Source organism: Chrysemys picta, chromosome 2, assembly GCF_011386835.1.
Source record: "Chrysemys picta bellii isolate R12L10 chromosome 2, ASM1138683v2, whole genome shotgun sequence".
Classification (NCBI taxonomy): domain Eukaryota; kingdom Metazoa; phylum Chordata; order Testudines; family Emydidae; genus Chrysemys; species Chrysemys picta.
In genome coordinates this window covers 224,312,062-224,331,806 of record NC_088792.1, presented here as the reverse complement: position 1 = coordinate 224,331,806, position 19,745 = coordinate 224,312,062, and the positions used below count along the sequence as shown (strand labels likewise).

The window sequence follows — 19,745 nt, the reverse complement described above, 5'->3', positions numbered from 1 at the left end:
CCCCTTTTTGTACCAGTGGTTAGGGCACTTCCCTGGGAGGTGGGAGATCCATGTTCAAGTTCCTGCTCCAATGAATATTGAATTATTTATACAAAGTGGAACAGCTTCAACAGGAGAGATTAAGAGCCGAGCCAAACCAAAATAGCCCCGTAGCCTTCTGGTTAGGGCCCTCAGCGGGGAGATTGACTTCAAGTCCCTGCTCCAGATTAGGGATTTGAATTTGGGACTCCCACATCCTAGCTGCGTGCTGTAACCACTAGGCTACTGGGTATATGAGCTCTACCCATTACCTCCTGTGAATCCGGTCCTTCATTTAATCTTTTAAAGTAAGTTAGGTTAGGTTGAACAAAACATTCATTCAACCTGAAATGAAATTTTTATTGACTTCAGTTTACCAAGAATTAAAATTGGTTTCAATTTGGGTTGAACCTAATCTTTCAGAACTGCCAGTTAATTGAAAAATAAATAATTTTGCCCAGCTCTAACTACCACTGTTATCAAATGGATTATGTTATGGTCTTATAATACTTAAGAGGCAGAAGTTAAATCATATAAACTCTGCAAGTTTCCTTTCCTAGGTTATAAATAACACCAAACATCATTCAAACTGAAACTCTTCAAATCCAGTTTGCGCTCTATTTAGGCAGTTCATAGTTTACATTTTGTCCAGAAACAAAATATGGAGAAAACTAGTCAGTTTCTAATCCATCTTGTTTGCAGGCTCTCTTGCATGAGTACAATACTGCAGAGCCTGGGTTGCAAACTCTACAGGTGTTTGGAGTGTGTGTTGCAAATAGGAGTGGGTGGAGGGGATCCTGGCAACATTTTTAATGGTCTTGGATATTGTAAAAGCTTACCTTTTACAAAGCCCATGTTTTGGTTCAAATCTTATATTAGTGTCCCTTTAAAGTTGTAATTCACCTCTTAAATATTTTAAAACCTATTTTTTTACAATGTTAAAGCTTTGGTAGACAAAGGTGTGCACTTCTGGAAAGCTATTTTAGAAAGAAGAACTTCTATGTCTGTGCTTTAGGACTGTGTAATTATTGAAAATCCAGAAACAGTAACTCTACAGGCACCCAAAGAATCCTTTACAATGAAAAACAGTGAAAAGGGGATTGGACAGTCTGTACACCAGTTCACCTTCACTAAGGTAGGCTAACTTTCATGCCATGATCTTTACTAGGAAAGCAATTTTACCCTATAGGAAACTAAAGTTGTGGCTTGTTTTTCCATTTTTAGTTATAGTGCAAGTGTTTCTGTTTGTATCATTTGTTAACTATGACCTTTCAAATTTGAATTACTTGTGGTATCTTCTCAACTGCCTTTGAAACAAAACACAATGTATAGGACTCGTATTCACTGTTAATTCATCAGGAAGGCTATATTTTCATGCAAATACTAATTAGACGAGAGAAGGAAATTTATGCAGTAATCCTATTGCTTTCTTTGATTAAATGGTGTTTACAAAAAGCTTCTTGCAGGCAATTTTATATGAAACAACATAGCACAAGGAAATAGTGTGACCACATAAATTTTTGTGGTTTCACTATCCTCCTAGATCACAATTGGATGTATAGGTATTGTAAGAATGTGTTACTTAAAACTGGCATCTAGAAAGGTATATATTCAATTTGAGAGTATGGAAGCTTTATGGCTTATCCATTTCAAACCTGAAGCCTAGCTTTTCTTTACTTGACACATGCATGCAAAATCCAGTAAGGACTACAGGAGCTTCTGCTCTCCCAGTATCAAGAGCAAGTGGCTTGCATAACTTGTTAAATAGCTTCATATTTAAGACTTGGTCTTTCTCTGAGTAACTTTTGAATTGCAGATTCATATTTCCATATGGCTCCCTCCTATTCTGCAATACAAGTATAGGTCTTCTTCCAGGATGAGGAGCTCAGGCTATTCTTGGTTCTTGCCAGTTGAATGGTGGTCAGAAATAAATGCAAGCCTGCATTTATCTCAGTAGCTGGAATTAAACATGCATGACCTGGAGCCGAACAGAAACTTGTGATCAGTTATAGGGGATCCAGACAATGAAGCTTGTATTGTTTGTTCAACTTTCTCTGTACAGCTAACTTACCTTATTACTCAACAGTGAATGGTAAAAACAAAAGTTCTTTGGACCATTTAGTAATCCATTTTTCAGCTGCTCCAGATGTCATTTGAAAACTCTTGTTCTTTTTTTTTGGTTAGGTCTTTGGTCCAGAAACTACTCAAAGTGACTTTTTTGAAGGCACAATGAAAGAGATAGTAAAAGCTTACATTGATGGAGCAAATGGACTGGTGTTTACCTATGGGGTTACTAATGCAGGCAAAACATTCACTATTCAAGGTAACAAAAGCAAATGTTACAACTTTCATAAAATCCAATTAACACTTCTAGTGAGACTAACTATGTATAATACACTTACTTTTCTTCACAGGTTCTCCAAAAGATGGTGGTATTTTGCCTCGTTCTCTTGATATGATCTTTCACCACATAAGAGGAAGACAATATCTGAAGATGAACGTGAAACCATACTTAAGCAATGATGTAAAGAAGCTAGATGTGACACAGGTTAAACAAGAGGAAATTATAAAAGCTGCTGTTCTTGCTTCTCTGAAAGAGGTCGGTAACAAAATATTTCCTTGTTACCTAAGCTAACATCTAGATCTTCCCCTTAATTATAAAAAAAAAAAAAGGGCTGTTTAGTACTTTCTTACAAGGCTCTGCTGCTGTAGTGAATTCCATTTCCAGGTTTGTGCAGTCTCTGTAGTGTCAATTAAGATATGAAGACTTTAAAGAATAAGAGCAGCAGGTCATACATGCAGCATAGGTTAAGCTTTTTAATGAGAACTTTGTGGAAACTAAGTTTGCTACAGACGGGAAACAGAAGTGAAAAATATTCAAACATAAATTTGAAACTTGCTGTTATGCTGTTGAGGGTCATTTCCAGTTTATTATGTAATTGTTCCAAAGAGAACATCAATAGAACCCTGATCTCCTTCATCTTAGATGTGTGTCTGGCTGTAACATCCCTTGAATAAAAAAAATAGTGTACAGATTTGGTCCCTGCTCCCAAAATGTATGTGAAGTTGAAATCAGGCTACCAAAATGATTCAGTTCCAGCATGATTAAGGTTTTATATAAAGAATAGAAATGTATTCTGGGTTAAAAAAAAAATCAAAAGTATCCTAGTCCCAATGAAATTTCATTGGGAAGTCAAAGCTCACAAGTTGGTGCATTTCAGAACTTTCACCCTAAGCTCATCTTTGATATATGTTGAGAATACTATCAGTCTGATAAACCCAAAATGTGCACTCTCTCTTCCATTTTAAAAATCTATTATGTTCAGCCCAATGTGTCTTGTGCCAAAATATACCTGGATGGTTATGAGATTAGTGAGGTGGTTTAGTGGGTTATCTTCCCTCCCAACTGTCCTTTCCCTTGTCTCCAATAGCCATGACTGCTTTTGAAGCAGTCCAGTTAACTATCAGAGACCTATTCCTCAACAAATGAGAACAGAAATTATTCTAGCAGCTCATTCAAACCCTGCAGATCTAAGCTTGATGGATCAGAATCTTGTTTAATAAAATGTTAGATATGGATCAGAGAACCTCAAATGAAAAAAATGTGAAAGACAGAGGAGAAAAGGTCAGTGACAGACTGGTGTCAAAGGAGTACTAAATCGTTAGAGGAAATTTTGTACTACTGAAAATTGAGGTAATCAGAACTTTTTCCAGGTAGGATTAGTAGACAAATTTTTATTCCTGAGGGCATTCTGCATCAAAAATAAAAAAAATTTTGCACACATTTTAAAATTCTGCAATTTTTATTTGTCAAATAAATGTGGAGGCTCCAGTATGGCATTGGGGAGCACATGCCACTGGCTGAACAGAGGTGGGAGATCACTGTGCAGCTTTTTCCCCCTTTCCCCCTGGGACACAGACTCAGCAGTGAGGCTGCACCCAATTCTGTCACAGTGCAAGGACCGGGCCTGCCTTAGATACACCCCAGGGCCCTCCCCATCCATGCCAGGTGCACCACGTGTGGGCAGGCAGGCTCAGCAAGGCAGGATCCAAGTACGGAGGGGCTTAGTGTGATGGGATCCAGGTGTGGGTTGAGATAGTTCTGGCAGGGCAATCTGGGTGTGGGCAGCTCAGTGGGGGATCCGGGTGCGGCGGGGATCTGGATGCACCAGGGGCGTGTTGTGGGGTTTTGGGTACAGTGGTAATGGGACTCTGCAGGGGAGTCCAGGTGAAGGCAGTTGGGGCTCGGGGGGGGGGGGGGGGGGGTTGGCCAGATTCTGGGGGAGTGGGACTCAGTTGGGTGAGGACCCAGGTGCTTGGGGCTCAGTGGGGTGTCTGTCCTACCTGTCCTGGCACTGTAGACCGCACTGTGCCCCGGAAGCAGCCAGTAGCAGGTCTGGCTCCTAGACAGAGGTGCGCAAGTGACTCCGTGCGGCTCTCGCCCGCAGGCACCGTCCCATTGGCCAGTTCCCTGCCAATGGGAGTGTGGAGCCGGTGCTCAGGGCGGGGGCAGTGTGTGGAGCCCCGTGGGCCCCTGCGCTGCTCCCCACTCCTCCCTCCCCCTCTTCCCCTCCCCCCCCCCGCCTAGGAGCTGGACCTGCTGCTGGCCACTTTCGGGGCACAGTGTTGTCGGAACAGGTAGAGACTAATCTGCCTTAGCACTGCTGACCAGACTTTTAACGGCCCAGTCGGTGGTGCTGACCAGAGCCGCCGCAACCCAGTGCCTTACATTCTGCGACCCAGTACTGGGTCGTGACCCGCAGTTTGAAAACCACTGATATTGATCAAGTTCTGGTAACATCTCAAATCTGTAATATTGCTATGTTCAAAGCAGGTATATTCAAGGCACTTGTCCTGTTCATTGAGTTAAAGGCCAGAAGGGACCACTAAATTATCTAGTCTGTTATTGGTGAAGCTTTTTTCTGAACTCTTTGAGAACTCCTTGTAGTTCAGTCATAGGTTGACATGTATATCTGAATGGCCCGATACCATCCCATCTCTAACTACTTTATTATGAAGAGTATTGCTTCTATGTGTCTACAGTCTTGTACTTAAAAAACCTACCTGAATGGAATTTATGTAACTTAACCTTTTTTTTTTTAAACAAGTGGACATCTTTACTTTTTTTTCAAGTAAATTTTCACTTTGCTTACTGGTTTACTATTGAAAGAGTTCACTGTTTACATTTTGTTAGATGAAACACCTCGGACCTTCCCAATAGTGACAAATTATACTCTTCATGTGAGAAATCAGAATCTGAAGTTCTGTTCTGTTACTTACTCTTGAACATGTAGAGGAAGCTTTCATATTTTAACAGCAATTAGTCTACATATACTTACCTGTCTGCTCCCATCTATGTGAAATATTAACTGAAGAATGATGACTGAAGCTGGGTCAAAATAGGGGGAGGATGAAATCTAATTGTGGGAGGAGAAGGAGATGCCTGGAGCTCCATTCAGGATGCTGAAGATCAAATTATTGGCATGGGGGAGCAGGTGGGGACAATATTTAAGAAAAGAGGCTGTGGCAATCTGATGCTGATTGCTGCTGTTGCAAATGGAAAACTTCTAGTAATAATAGTGGCTGCCAGCAGGGGGCCAAGAAATGACTACTTTGAATATAAATTTTAGCTTAACTCAAGAGTTCTATTCTGATTTTGCTTCATGGCTACAGTTTTCTTCTTAGTTGCAAAAACGGCAATTATGATCTTTCTGAATTGTTTTTGTAGCTTGTAATTAAATAACCTCTTTCAAAAACTAGTATTGGAGGTGAAGATAAGCCCAGAGTAACATCGTCACTGTTGCACTATTCCTTCAACTATAATATGTTGTTAATTGGCTATAACAACTTTTTATTTTCTCAAGGACATGGAAGATACTTCGAAATCTACAATTCAGAGTGAATCATTATGTATCTTGGAATCTGTGTCTTCTAGCAGCTGTACTTCAACAAGTCTGCCTTCTGACCTGCTAGGTAAAATACACTTGAATTCATGTGGTGAAAATGAAGGTGTCTGCTGGAATCGTTTTAAGAATGGAGGGGAGTGGAAGCAGAAAATCTTGTAATTGGCAGCCAGTAGAAAATTTTCTTCGGAAAGTCTAAGCTTTGGAGATTTAACTCACTTTCAAAGTGTGAAATGTAGAAGAGATACAAGAAATTTAAAATCCTCTTTGATATCTTTGCCACATTTAAGTAGTGGCTTAGTTTATTAGGTAAAAAGAAAGGTTTGGTCAGAACTTGTGGCTAGAAACATCAAATTGGTGGTTGGCGTAAGAGGAGAAAATAGGAAAACCAGGAAGTATTTGTGAGTCTGTTTTTGAGTTGCAGATGATTTGATGGGCAATGTTAAATATTTGGGACTAATCTGACATGTTTTCTCGTGCATTTGTGTTAATTAGGTATATGCAAAAAAATTGGGAGAAGTAACAAAGCTAAATTTTGTGTACAAAATTATGTATAATAGGGACTTTCTGTCCTTTGAATTTCAGAGGCTACTAAACAATTTCAGACTTGCTGATAAAGTGCTTGAGTAATCAATCTTTTTTTTTTTTTTTTTATGGTTAACAGTGGAGGACTCTGTTTTACTTGACGCCGATGGGACTAAGCATCAGAGAACGCAGTCTTCAGTGTGGGTTTCCTTCTGTGAAATTTATAATGAGTATGTGTATGATCTTATGGATGTATTGGCTATATCAAAAAATCAAAAACGCAAAGTTCTAAAAATCTGTGAGGATCAAGGAGGAAACTCTTATATAAAAGGTAACAACATTACTTTTGTGACGTTGGTTGTCCTGTACAAATATTAATGACTTGATGTATTTGTAAACAAGTCTCTTTCTGCAGACTTAAAGTGGATCAACGTTCAGAGCACTGAAGAGGCTTGCAAAATACTAAAAATAGGAAACAAGAACCGAAGCTTGGCTTGCACTAGAATGAACCAGCACTCAAGTAGAAGGTTTGCTGCCTGTAACTATAGATATGTCCTTGTACTTTACAGATTTGTTGAAAAAATTTAAATTATACCACTTTGAAAGCACTTCTGAAAAGAGCAATTATTAGTTGATTGCTGAAGACTCTGCTTGATTGTATTCTTGCCAGTGTATCAACCTGTCACTAATATCCCTTTTTGGGAGGGAAAACTGAGAAGGTTATGGCAAAAAAGATCTACCAATACTTGGAGTCCTTCTTTAATTACCTCTTCAGTCTCTTAAGTCTGGGTATGGTGCAGAAATTGCACTGGTCTCACTAGTTTACTGCAAAATAGATCAAATCATGCATCCATGTTAATTTAATTAGATCAATACAGTTGATTGAGATAAATCAGCAGATCTTGGTAAAGGATAAATGGAACAGGATTGGAATGGATGTTTACTCTTGGGTTTCAAAGATAGTACTGGGCAACTGCTTGTCTTCAGCTGGGGGTTCTCAGGATTTCCTTGTCATTCCACTTGTTCAATGTGTGTGCAGGGCCAGAAACAATATTTTTTTAACCTGCAGTACAACCTTTATGCTGATACTCCTCTGTCTACATTTTGCCAGACTAAGATATTGCAATTCAGCTTTCCATTTAGTCTGTATGGATAACAGCTAGCTGGTTATAATTCAGTCCAGAAAAGACTGAGATAATATTGGGTTAAGGGGAAAAAGGCAGAGGATCTTGTATTGAAAAGGTATGCCCACTTGATACTCAGTTTTATAACTTGGGAGGGTTCTTTTTACCCTCTGCTGCATTATGTCCATTTGTCTGTTGGCCAAGGATGCTTTTTCAGTGTGTCTTCAACAGGAGATTGTGATCTTTTCTGTTGAACAGTGGCAGTCTGTATCCACCTACAGAGGAAGGCTACACTTGAACACCCCTTAAACTAATGCAGAACAAAGTTACAGTAACTCACTTAACGTCCTCCCACTTAACGTTGCTTCGAAGTTACATCGCTGCTCCATTAGGGAACATACTCGTTTAAAGTTGTGCAATGCTCCCTTAGAATGTCGTTTGGCTGACTTTACAAGGGAGCATTGCACAAGTTCCTCTTCTCCACCTCCACCTCCTCCCCCTCCCTCCCTCCCTCCCTCCCAGCGCTTCCCCCGCCAAGCAGCACCGCCAAACAGCTTAGGACTTTCTGGGAGGGAGCGAGCGAGAGGGGAAGCTGCCTCCCCTTCCCCCTCCCAGAATCGCAGCCATGGGGGCGGTGCCATGCTGCGCAGAGCCACCTGCACACCCCTTGCACCAAACAGGAGCTGCCCCAGGTAAGTGCTCTGCACCTCCTGCCTGCCCCAGCCCTGAGCCTCTTCACGCATCCCCACCCTGAATGCCCTCCCGCACCCTAACTCCCTTCCAGACCCTGAGCCCCAGGGGTAAGCCAGGGGCACATCCCCACCACAGTACAGTACAGTGTATATAATGCCTTTTGTCTCCCCCCCCCCCCCCCCCCCCCCCCCCCCCCAAATTTTCTTGGAACCTAACCCCCCGCATTTACATTAAATCTTATGGGAAAATTGGATTCATTTAACATCGTTTCACTTAAAGTTGCATTTTTCAGGAACATAACTACAACGTTAAGTGAGGTGTATCTGCTTTCTTAGCAGAACTTCATGCATGGGACAGTTACACTGGTGTTCCAGAGAATACACTGACTTCAATTAATTTCTGAGTGTAATTCATGACCTGTACACACCAAAATGAATTCCTTCAGGAATTGTGATTTGACTGTTGGAGTGCCTTTCTGCCAAACTACTTAGTAGAGATTAACTGTGATGCTCAGACTGTGCAGGAGGAATTGGGAGTAGAACATTCTTAACTCTGAAATTTTGCTTCCCTCTTTGGTCTGACAGCCAGAGTATAACTGTCAGAGCACTAATGGCTGGTTCTTTCAGAGGGATTTAGTTGATTTAGGATTTTCTTGTGATATTAAAATGTTGTTAATGCACCAGGAAAACTTTACAGAATATTGGGTAAACTGAACAAAAATTAAATGATGCATATGCTAGAAACCAGGGTGAATGATCAGACTGACCGATTCCTCCTCTCCTCCTACTCCCTTCCAAATCTACTCCCTCTATCTTCAGGGAGTTGGTATTCCAAACACAGGGGAAGGTCTAGTTCCTGTCTGAAGTTCTTGCGTTCAGGGATCCAAAAATGAATCATGGATCAGTAGATTTCTTTATGCTGCTTAAGCCAAACAGCCTGTATGAATCATGAAAACCATTTTTTTCCCATCTGAAGCAGCTAATTAAAATTCCACCCTTAACTCCCAAACTTCAAGTAACCTCTATTTGTTTCTCTTTACCTTTTGTTTTTTTTAATGATATTATCAGATACTGTATCAACTTTTATTGGCTGTTCAAATTAATGCATTACAGATATTCTCCTTAAGTGTCAGACAAAATAAAAATTAATTTTCTTTTGTACATATTAATCCCACTCAACTTGTGTTTTAAAAAAAAAATACTAGGTAAAGTTGAACATAATTCTAGCTGGAAGTCAGATTGTTGATAATGAAAACTTGTTTGTTTCCCTTCTAGTCACAGCATATTTTCTATCAGACTACTGAGGCTAAGTGATGAGGCTGAGCCGTGTATTCTTGGAGTTTCAGAGTAAGTGTCTGTCTTCTCAGTTCTACAATAAAATTAATTATTAGGGGGGAGCTAGTAGTGAAACCTATGTCTAAGTTGCCTAACACTCAGAATTGTAAGTTGTTCTCTGACCTTTGAGTATTTCAGAGCCATGTTTGCAGCAGACCTTTAAAACTTGGTAAGGGGAGAGCCTTGAGGCCTGAAATCTGCCTTTATTGGTCTCATTGAATTCCATTAAGATATGGTTGAGAGAAACTTATGAAAATTGCCACTTTCCATCTGTAGCTTGCGTTCCTCAAGAAAACGTTTGGTAGCCTATTGAAATAACGGAACATGAATATTCTAATCTAAGAGTGTGCCCAAGCCATCCCCAATGCAAAATAAAATGTACTGCTCAGGGAACCCCAGGTAGCAATAGCCTCTCTGGGGGTGGGAGAGCAAGACAGTCTTCCCCTGACATCCCCTTCCTTGGGGGCACCATGTGGGGAAGGCGCCCCCTATATTCTGTGGAGGGAGCTAGGCTTGGCTGTATTTTCCCCCCAACTCAGTACATGACCCCATCAAGCCTCCCCTAATGGTAACTGCCTTTTGCTGCTGTCATAATATAGTGAGTCTCACACCTCAAGTGTTATACACTGCAGAAGGTTCAGAGTCCAGACTCTACCAATGATGCATGATCTCGGGCAGATGGGTGTTATTTTGTTTTTACTGCTTTATGTATTTCCTTTTAAACAGCCTAGGAAACTACATTGTTAAAAGAATGCTTAGCTGGCAGAGTCAAGCTCTTGGAAGTTGGGGAATGTCAGGTTGCCTGTGCAACCTTAATTTAGCCTGCTTGTGATCATTATGTATTATACACATACTAACTCCCCCCCCCCCCCCCCCCAGGACTCCTCCTTCCTGCAGTGCACAGAATGGACAGTGCTCAGGGACTGAATCAGGGTTGTGTAGTGAAAGAAGATGTCTATAGGATCCCTTTCCCCCTTTGGTAGGAGTGAAAAGAACAAAATAGAGGACTTCAGGAAGATGAAAGGATGGTGATTTAAGGCAGGTGAATGCCAAACAGGAGAGCCCTGTTATCCCTGCTTCTGCCATAGCTCACGTGTGTTATTGAGGAAGTCTTTTAAGACACAATTTTGGGCAAGTGCCACTAATCATGTTCCTTTTTTTCTGGGCGCCTCTTTTGAGCCACTTGGGGCCTGAATAGGCAAAAGTGCTGAGCACTCAGACCTTCAGCTGAAGGTAACAGGAGCTGTGGGTGCCTAGGCAGTAAGGCAGCGTGATCTGGAGGCATGAATATAGAATTGAATCACGATGTTATGATTTCAAATCATGGCTCTGCCAGTGAGTCAGTTTTTTATTTTCCTAAGTGGGGAAGATAAATTCATCTCCACTGAGATAAGAGCACTAACATTTGTGAGGCACTCTGATATTATGCCTGCCCTATGAGGTGTTCTGTATTTGCCTGCACACTTTGGTTAGTCTACAGTAAATAAGGTAAGATCATCAACTGAATGATATTGAACTGCCTCATTCCCTGAGCAGCACCAATCTTGTGTATTGAATGATGTAGGATCTTGTGGAAATGGTATGTGATCATGTAATTAAACATACATGCAAAGGGCTAAAATCTGCATAGGCTTAGGTTGCATGGGCAATCTACATTTAAGCACATCACAACTTTTGAGTACTTGACTTTGCAACCTAAATGTCCTCCTAAGGCTGCTTTATTTTTTTTTTATTAAATGTAGTTATTTTTCCTGGCACAAATATTTCTCTAAGTATTCTGGTGGGCCATGTGGGGGCAATCCAGTGGCCTAATTCAAACTTTGATGACAAAAGTTGCAGTATGTGCTAAGTGTTGACACTTGGCTGTATGAGTCAACCTGTGGGGAACTCCTGTCCTCTGCACAGATGTTGGAAGCTGCAGAAAGAAACAAAGTACTCTGCATCCAAAAGTATCAATCTGTATTGTATTACTAATGCTCTGCATTAGTATTTCCTTGCAGTTCTCACAGCACTGAAGTTGACTAGGATAAAAGTACTTTCCATAGTGTATTTCTCCTCTAGGGGAAAGTGCTTCAGCAATTCAATTGGTATCATTCATTTGAGTTCAGGTGGATGTGGAATAGTCCCACACCAAGATTTGGGTTCCTATGAATGCTGGTTCTAAAGAATTAGAGTGTTGTGTTGTATTCTCTGAATGCACTAGTTCCCATTAGTGTTTGATTGATTTATTTATTTTAAAATAAGGGCTGTGACGTTGGCTTAACTAACTCTCCATGGAATATGGAAATACTAGTGGCAATATTTAAGCTATCGCAGTGTATTTAACTATAGCTGTATTATGAGTAAGGCTGTGTTTTAGTCATGGGTATTTTTAGTAAAAGTCATGGGCAGTAAACAAAAATTCACGGCCTGTGACCTGTCCGTGAGTTGTACTATATACCCCTGACTAAAGCTTGGGTGCAAGGGCAGCCTGGGGGAGCTGCAGCATGCCCTGGGTGGGGTGTAGTCTGGGACCCCTGCTGGTGGGGGGTGAGGGTTGGTAGGGCTGGCAGACTCCCTATGTGGCTCTCTGGAAGCAGCGACATTTTTCCCCCCCCCCCCCACCGGCTCCCTCCGCTCCTAGCTCCCCGCCCCAACTATGGCCAATGGGAGCTGCAGGGACGGTGCCTGCAGGCGGGGGCAGCGTGCAGAGTTAGGAGCTGAGGTAGGGACATGTCGCCACTTCCAGGGAGCCTCCCAAGGTAAGCGTTTCCCAGAGTCCTCACCCCCCTCCCTCGCCCTAACCCCCAGCCCTGAGCTCCCTCCCACATGCACCCAAACTCCTGCTGCTGCTGGGGAGGGGGTCAGTGGCCCGAGACTGCCCGAGCAATGGCTGGTGCGGCTGGCCCAGGGGTTGCCCGAGCTCCTCAGGCGGCTCCCAGGTGAGCTGCACTGGCTGCTGCAGAAGTGTCAGAGATCCCGGGAAAGTCACGGAATCTATGACCTCCATGACAAACTCACAGCCTTAATTATGAGTATCTGATGCCCTACTCTGGACTTTGTATTGAAGGAAAGGCTTTGTACAAAACCATGTTCCTTACCTTCTGTTTGCAAAAGCCACTGAAGAATCAAACATTAGAAAGAAGGTACTCTGTAGTCTACATCTTAGATGTGTGTCCAGAAATGTTAAGAGTTAGTGATTTTTATCGCACCAACATATCTGAAAGTAAACAATATTAAAAATTGTGTTTAACTTGTACAATATTTTTATTATTGATTCTTTCATTTAGAATGTCTCTCTGTGACTTGGCTGGGTCTGAACGGTGCAATAAGACACAAACTTTTGGAGACAGACTAAAAGAAGCAGGGAATATTAATAATTCTCTTTTTATTCTTGGGAAATGCATTGCAGCACTGAAGCAGAAGCAGAATCCTAAGTAAGTGAGAAGACTTAAAACAACTTGAGTTTTAGTTCAGCTAAAAGACTAATCATGCAGTGCACAGCTTTGGGTAGTGGTTCTGCAAACTTGCACAGTGGTTCACTTAACATGTACATTTAGCAATATGTTTATTGCAAACATCACTATAATAACAATAATTTTTCCACAGGAAAAGTAGAAGACTTAAATTTGTATGTGCGAGTATGGTAGAAGAGACTTGAAACTGCAAAACCAGTGACTTTTATACTGCGAGCAACCAGTATCTCTCATAAATGCAGATTTTTCTCAATCTGTGCAAGTAGACTCACTTGAGAGTTCAGAAATAGACTGTACTCAGCATGAAATTATTCAAGTATCTCCTTTTTGTGAGTGGTAGGAACTTGTCCAAAAATACAGATTTGTTGTCCATATTTTTTCTTCTTGACTTTTTAAAATACCTTCTATAGATCATTTCTTGGAGAGTATTTGGGAATATGTTCAGCTTTGTTGGATAGGGACGTTACATTCAAAGTTGAGTGTTCTTATGGAAAAGCACATATGTTTCCTCAAAGATTGGATCTAGAAAAGCTATGCGTATGATATTACAACTTGGAAATTGTACAATTTTCTCTTTAAGTGTGAAACACAGCTATATTCCATTCAGAGAGAGTAAACTCACCCGCCTGTTTCAACCGTTCTTCTGTGGTAAAGGCAAAGCTTGTATGATTGTCAACGTTAATCAGTGTGCCTCCACCCACAGTGAGACGTTGCACGTAATGAAATTTTCTGCTACAGCCAAACAGGTAAGTAGAAGTCTACTTCTCCTTGAAGCATTCTTACACTTAACTTATGAATTGCCTAGATTGACTATATATTGAAACTCCTGATCATATGGTCTCAATGTACTTAGGACTTCTTGATTTGAAGTGCAACTGGCTTGTCTCTTATGGGCTTATAATATACCATACTACTTCCTATATATAAAATGCTGTTGCTTGTTTGCAAAAAGTTTTTAATAGTCTTACTTTCTTGAAATTGAAAAATGACAATCAGGTATGCAGAATTGCATTCCTATATTAGTATGCACTAAACTAAGTACAGTTACCTAGTGTGACCAGACAGTGTTGGCCATGTTATGCCAGCTGTGCACATGCACACGATGTGTGATTACAACTTAATTATTTGCATGCACAAGTTATGAATGTATAAATGAGTTGCACAAGCTGACCATTTGTCCCAAAGCTTTTTAACAGCAGATTCAAGAGATGCAGTAAGAGGAGGCAATCTCTAGTATCTTACAACCAATATCCTAAACAAGATCTCTAGTGCTCAAATTCCTCTTGTTTAATGTTCATGACCTGGGTTTAATTTTTTTCTTACTGGTCTTGCCTTCTGGTCAGTAGGGGCATGGAGTGGTTTGGAGGCAGTGTGCACAACCCCGGAGGAGAATCCTGTTCAAACAATCTTTACTTTCTTTGGGAATGGCTGGCGTGCACGCTCTCTCTTCTCTGCGCCCCCTGTCCTCCCCTCCTAGGTGGTTGCTAGTTCCTACCCTCCCTGCCTCATCACTTAATGCAGGATTTTGGGTGGTATTTTATCTTACCCTGCTCTACTCCCTTTCCTATTTCTTCCTGACAGCTGCCCCACAGAATCAGTTGCTGGGCTGCCTCTTGCTGTCCACCTCCTGCTGCTCTCATGAGGGAGCCTTTACTTCATGGAAGGAGAATCTTATTTCTAGTTTGGGGCTGTAAACCCACTTTTAAATGTAAAACTCTATTACACTCTTAAACTGTTAGAGCTCCTAAGTCAGGGCTTCTGATAGTGCTCTCAATGTAGAGCTTTCCCTGTTTGAGTTCTCTCGTAGTACATGCTTCTTCCATCTCTGGATGGATAGAGCTTGTCTGTCATAATCCCTGAGCTACTCTGATCAAAGTCCCATGACTCAATCTTAATCTTGCCCATCAGGGTGTACACCTGAACCTCTCAGTTACATCCCACATGAGGCAATAGCCACCTTAGGTAATTGCTCTTGGTCATTCAGGGCAAATGTGCCAAAAGTTAAAATTCTTGGACATTTTTTCCAAATCTCTGCTTCGATAACTAACCACAGCAACTCTGAAAATAAGGAAAACAATCTTGTTTTATTAAATAAAAACTGAGGGACAACATCATTGTTTCTGTCTTAAAAGTATATGTATTTTAACAGATTCTTCGCAAGATGGAAGGCTTGTTAACATAACTCTTTTATATTTATACCAGAAAGAAATGCTATTTCCCCCACAGTACATATAATTTTGACAATTTTTCAGGTTATTCAGACAATCCACCCCCAAACCTTTGGATATTTTGCTCCAAAACTGGTTGGGAAGAATGGCAAGCCTATAGTACATTTTGATGCCAACATATCTGCTGAAGAGGTTCCTGATGAAGATATAGATACCTCCTCTGAAGAGGAAGTGGACATCACCATCATGACCCATGAGGTATAGTAACTCCTCACTTAAAGTCGTCCCAGTTAAAGTTGTTTCATTGCTGGTCAATTAGAGAACATGCTTGTTTAAAATTACACAATGCTCCCTTATAATGTTGTTTGGCAGTCGCCTGCTTTGTCCACTGCTTGCAGAAAGAGGAGCCCGTTGGAGCGAGCTAGTGGGGGGGCTTGGAACCAGGGTGGACCGGCAGCCCCCCATCAGCTTCCCGCTCCCCTAAGTTCCCTGTGCGGCAGCTGTCCAGCAGGCTATCAGTTGCTACCAGTTCAGCTGTCCCTCCCCCCCCACTGCCATGTGCTGCTCCTGCCCTCTGCCTTAGAACTGCTCCCGGGAGCCTCCTGCTTGCTGTGCGGCGGGGGGGTGGAGGGGTGGGTGGAAGAGGGGGGTTAATGTCAGGGTATCCTCCTCCCCCTTCTCCTGTCCCCCCCCCCCCCACTTGCCCCATCTCCATGGAGCAGGAGGGAACTCGAAAGGGCTCATGACTGCGGGAGCTTGCTGGCAGCAGCTGCTGTCTCAACGTGCTGATCTAATTAAAAAGGTAATGTACTTAGAGTGCAGTCAGCATACTTAAAGGGGCAATGCGCATCTCTGTCTCTCTCCTGCACAGGGTGTGTCTCTGTCTGCCATGCTGTCTCCCCTCCGTCCATTTGTGCTGCCTTGTAGACTGTGAGGCTACATTAAAAACAATGTATTAACTCTTGAGGGCTCAGCTGTTATAGTTCATTGTTTTAGCAGTAAGGCATTCCCTGGGAAATATCCCACCCTCTGACTTCACCACCTCAACCAAGCTTCACAATCATCATTGCTGTGTACGGTATTAGTTTATTTGTTAAAACTTACACACACTCTCTTCCCCCCCGCCCCCGTGGGAGCAAGATACAACTATTGAAGTAAATATCAGTTTTTCCCATTGACTTCAGTGGGAGTGGGCTCAGAATCATTTTTCTTGGGCACATGCCTCAGTTCTGATGAAACCTCAGTATTTCAATAGGAAAACCAACATAGAAAGGCCCATGAGATGGGGTTTCATGTTCCATAGTGGACAGGTAGAGAGCTTTTATGAACTCCATTGCTTGGTAAATAACACTTTTTTTTTTTTTTTTAATTTTAATTGCATGTTATTCTTGCTTTTAGCTTGGTTTCTGAAGTGAAGTATTTTAAATGCAGGAGCTCTTGAAAACTACTGAGAACCTGAAGAAGATGCTAGTTGCAGAAAGGCAGAGTAAACTTCTTCTTGAGGTGCAGATACGTAAAGAGATGGCAGAAGCCATGTTTCAACAACTGTTGGAAACCGAGGAAACTTGGAGGTAAGCGATGAGACCATCAAAAATATATAACATGATGGGATGGAATAGAATAGGAACATCTCATGCATACACCATTTAGAGAGGAAGCTAATAATGGCTGGCCAACTCTAAAGCTCTTCTATTGTTCCCAAGAGCAAAAGACTAGAAAATGTCTCAGTGATCAGACTACTGTTGCATGCTTCCAAAAAACAAACAAAAAAACCAAAGTGGTGGTGTCCTCTGTATGCAACACTGAATTTATTCTATGGTTAACCTGAAATTACTGGAGGATATCTCATTCTGACTTTCCCGTACATGAGAATCTACCAGACCAGGTAAGACAGACTGGATCTAATCACATACACTCAGTACCTCTGAGGATGCTCTCCTAGATTGCTGTAGAATACAAACTGCTACATTAGTGGTAGAACACCTTTGTAAGCACACAGTTTTGTGTGGCTTTTTGCCAGCTCCACAAACCATTACTGACTTCTTGGTGGCTAAAATACTGTGACTGCACACAGAATATAGAGCTGGTTCTGAGCAATGGTCGTGGTAACTCCAGGGATTGGTTCAATAATTTGGGAATCTGCAAAGTTGATGGGTATTTCAAATGTTGTTGCATGTGACATAGGGTGTGAGCGCTCTCATGTACAATGAGTGACTGCTTTCAAATAGTTATGAAAAATAGTCTCTCCCTGTCCTGCTCTTCTCAGACCTCCTCTTTCCTGCCAACTGTTCACCAGTCTTCTCTTTTTGCCATCCCCATGTGTATGGTGTTGTGTTAGGTAGTAGAAGCAGTTGGATGGCAAGAAAAATCATCTGCTTAGTTCTCTCATCTTCTCTCTGCTATTCATTTTCATTCAGCTTCCGCTTCTGTTCCACCAAAGTACAGTTGTCTGACATTTTAAGAGGCTAGCCATGATAGACCATGGCCTCTCTTGCAGGTGACTAAACACAGAGAAATCAAGCATGCACTGAGGTTGTAGGCATCTGCATGCTACTAAAGAAACCTGAAATTACCTGTAGCGTTTTTGCATCTTTTCTTGGGATGGTGTCCCATGTTTTTCTAGGGGAATTCTAAAAAAAAATTGCAAAAATCACAATGGGATTGTGTACCTCACCCCTGTATTTATGATTGGTGCCGAGATGAGCCTAATAGGAATGCCACAGAAATGTATTGTACTGTAGTGTAGTAAAATAGGAGACAATTGGTTAGACAGGTCTTACAGTAGTGTTAATATGTCAGGTCTGTCACTGCCTATTGATGGAAACTTGCTGGGTTTTTCTGCCCCCCCCCACCCCCTCCCCCCCAAAAAATTAAGGCTGGAATAGCCCATCTAAGGCTTGGTTTAAACTTAAATTTATCAATGTAGTTCTGTTTGGAGTGTGAGGGTGGTAGGCTAATCTACACAGTTAAACCAACAAAACCTTCCTGATGTAGATGCAGTTTATACTGGCATAGAAGTGCTTATACCCAGTGATGAGCTGCCAAAATCTTAAAAAGTGGTTCCTTCCTCCTCACCCCACGAGGGGGTCGTGGTCCGCCCCCCGGGACTCCTGCCCCATCCAACCCCCTGCGTTCCTTGATGCCACCCCCCCGACACCTGCCCCATTTAAAAGCCTTTTTAGAACCAGTTGTCTCACACTGGACAACCGGTTCTAAAACGGCTTCTAAATTTAACAACCGGTTCCCATGAACCGGTGCGAACCGGCTCCAGCTCACCACTGCTTGTACCAGTATAGCTTATGCTGGGTCCTCAAACTGCACTTATATGCCAAAATAAGACCTAAATTGTAGGTTGGCTCAAGTTTAAAAGTGGATCAAATTCATAGGAGTTCAATCTCAAATGGGTTTGAGCTTAGATATTAAGGATTGGAGGGATGGTCCAGTATTTAGAGTGCTAGCCACAGGTTCGATTGCCTTCTCCACCACTGGCTTTCTGTGTGACTTTAGGCTTGTTGTGTTTCAGTTCTGCAACTGTACAATGGGGGATAATAGCCCTTCCCAACCTCTGTGGTGGTGTGAGTATAAATCCACTGAAGATTGCAGTATTTGAGTGCCTCACCAAAATGGGGACCATATAAATACCTCTGAGCCTTTTTCAGTGTTGCCAGTTGGTGTACTGTGACTGCATCAGCTGAATGATAGATCAAAGCAGTGACATATAACATGTTTTTAGCTTTCCTGGGCTGGCAAATATCTGTTACCAAACCAAAGTAGTATAGAAAACTAGACCAACCAAACTTGACTGACTTGCAGCATTAAATATGCACATAACACTTCCTGTTGCATATATAGTTGTCCCATAGACTTGCATTATAGCACCATTGTAAGTAGCTCAGAAAAAGTCCTTGCTAGCATTAATATCTAGACAGTAAAGGAGCCAGAAACAACAATTTTTGGCTTCTCTTGATTTCTCGGTTACTTCACTTACAATGTTCTAGTACTATAGATAACTAGAATTATTTTTCTGATAGTGAAAAATAGAATTTGACAAGACTGACTAAAGGACTAAGTGAAATTACTACAGGCTTAAAAAGTAGAACTTAGAGTACTGGACATTTCTTCTGCTAGTCTCCCACTTAACCTCTTAATTTACTTACTTAATTTATTTACTTTGAATCTTTGTCCAACTCTTTCTAGGTTTCACGTGTAGTTTTGAAATATTAACACTTTGACTCCTGTAAAATTGTGTAAATGTAGCACTCAAGCAAGCTAACTTGATTTATTTATCATTCTCAGTAAACGCTTGGAAGATATGAGAGAAAGTTATGAGGAAAAATTGGAGAATAAATTTGAAATGTATAAGGAAGCTATAAAGAAACATGCATATATGTGTGCAATGAAACAAATTGAAGACCACTATGTTCCAATAGAAGAGTTCGTAGTTGAACAAGAGAAAGTTGAGGTAGACTTCATTTTGTGTTTTTTTTTTTTTTTTTTTTTTTTTTTTTTTTTAAATTGCAGTGTC

The 19,745-nt window shown here is 41.5% G+C and overlaps 1 protein-coding gene across 3 annotated transcripts in view; it reads left to right on the top strand.

Moving 5' to 3' along the window:
* LOC101950037 (kinesin-like protein KIF20A) overlaps nt 1–19,745 on the top strand; it is a 37,840-nt gene that overhangs the window by 3,612 nt on the left and 14,483 nt on the right. For 2 of the 3 annotated variants that reach the window (XM_065585568.1, XM_024107432.3), the window contains exons 4-15: nt 1,034–1,153; nt 2,203–2,341; nt 2,433–2,617; nt 5,883–5,991; nt 6,586–6,777; nt 6,862–6,973; nt 9,538–9,609; nt 12,867–13,013; nt 13,633–13,798; nt 15,305–15,478; nt 16,652–16,791; nt 19,517–19,682. In XM_065585568.1, the coding sequence (XP_065441640.1) occupies nt 1,034–1,153; nt 2,203–2,341; nt 2,433–2,617; nt 5,883–5,991; nt 6,586–6,777; nt 6,862–6,973; nt 9,538–9,609; nt 12,867–13,013; nt 13,633–13,798; nt 15,305–15,478; nt 16,652–16,791; nt 19,517–19,682 (1,722 nt within the window). Of the gene's footprint in view, nt 1–962; nt 1,154–2,202; nt 2,342–2,432; nt 2,618–5,882; nt 5,992–6,585; nt 6,778–6,861; nt 6,974–9,537; nt 9,610–12,866; nt 13,014–13,632; nt 13,799–15,304; nt 15,479–16,651; nt 16,792–19,516; nt 19,683–19,745 lie in introns of all 3 variants that reach the window. The other variant, XM_065585569.1, reaches the window with a different exon arrangement.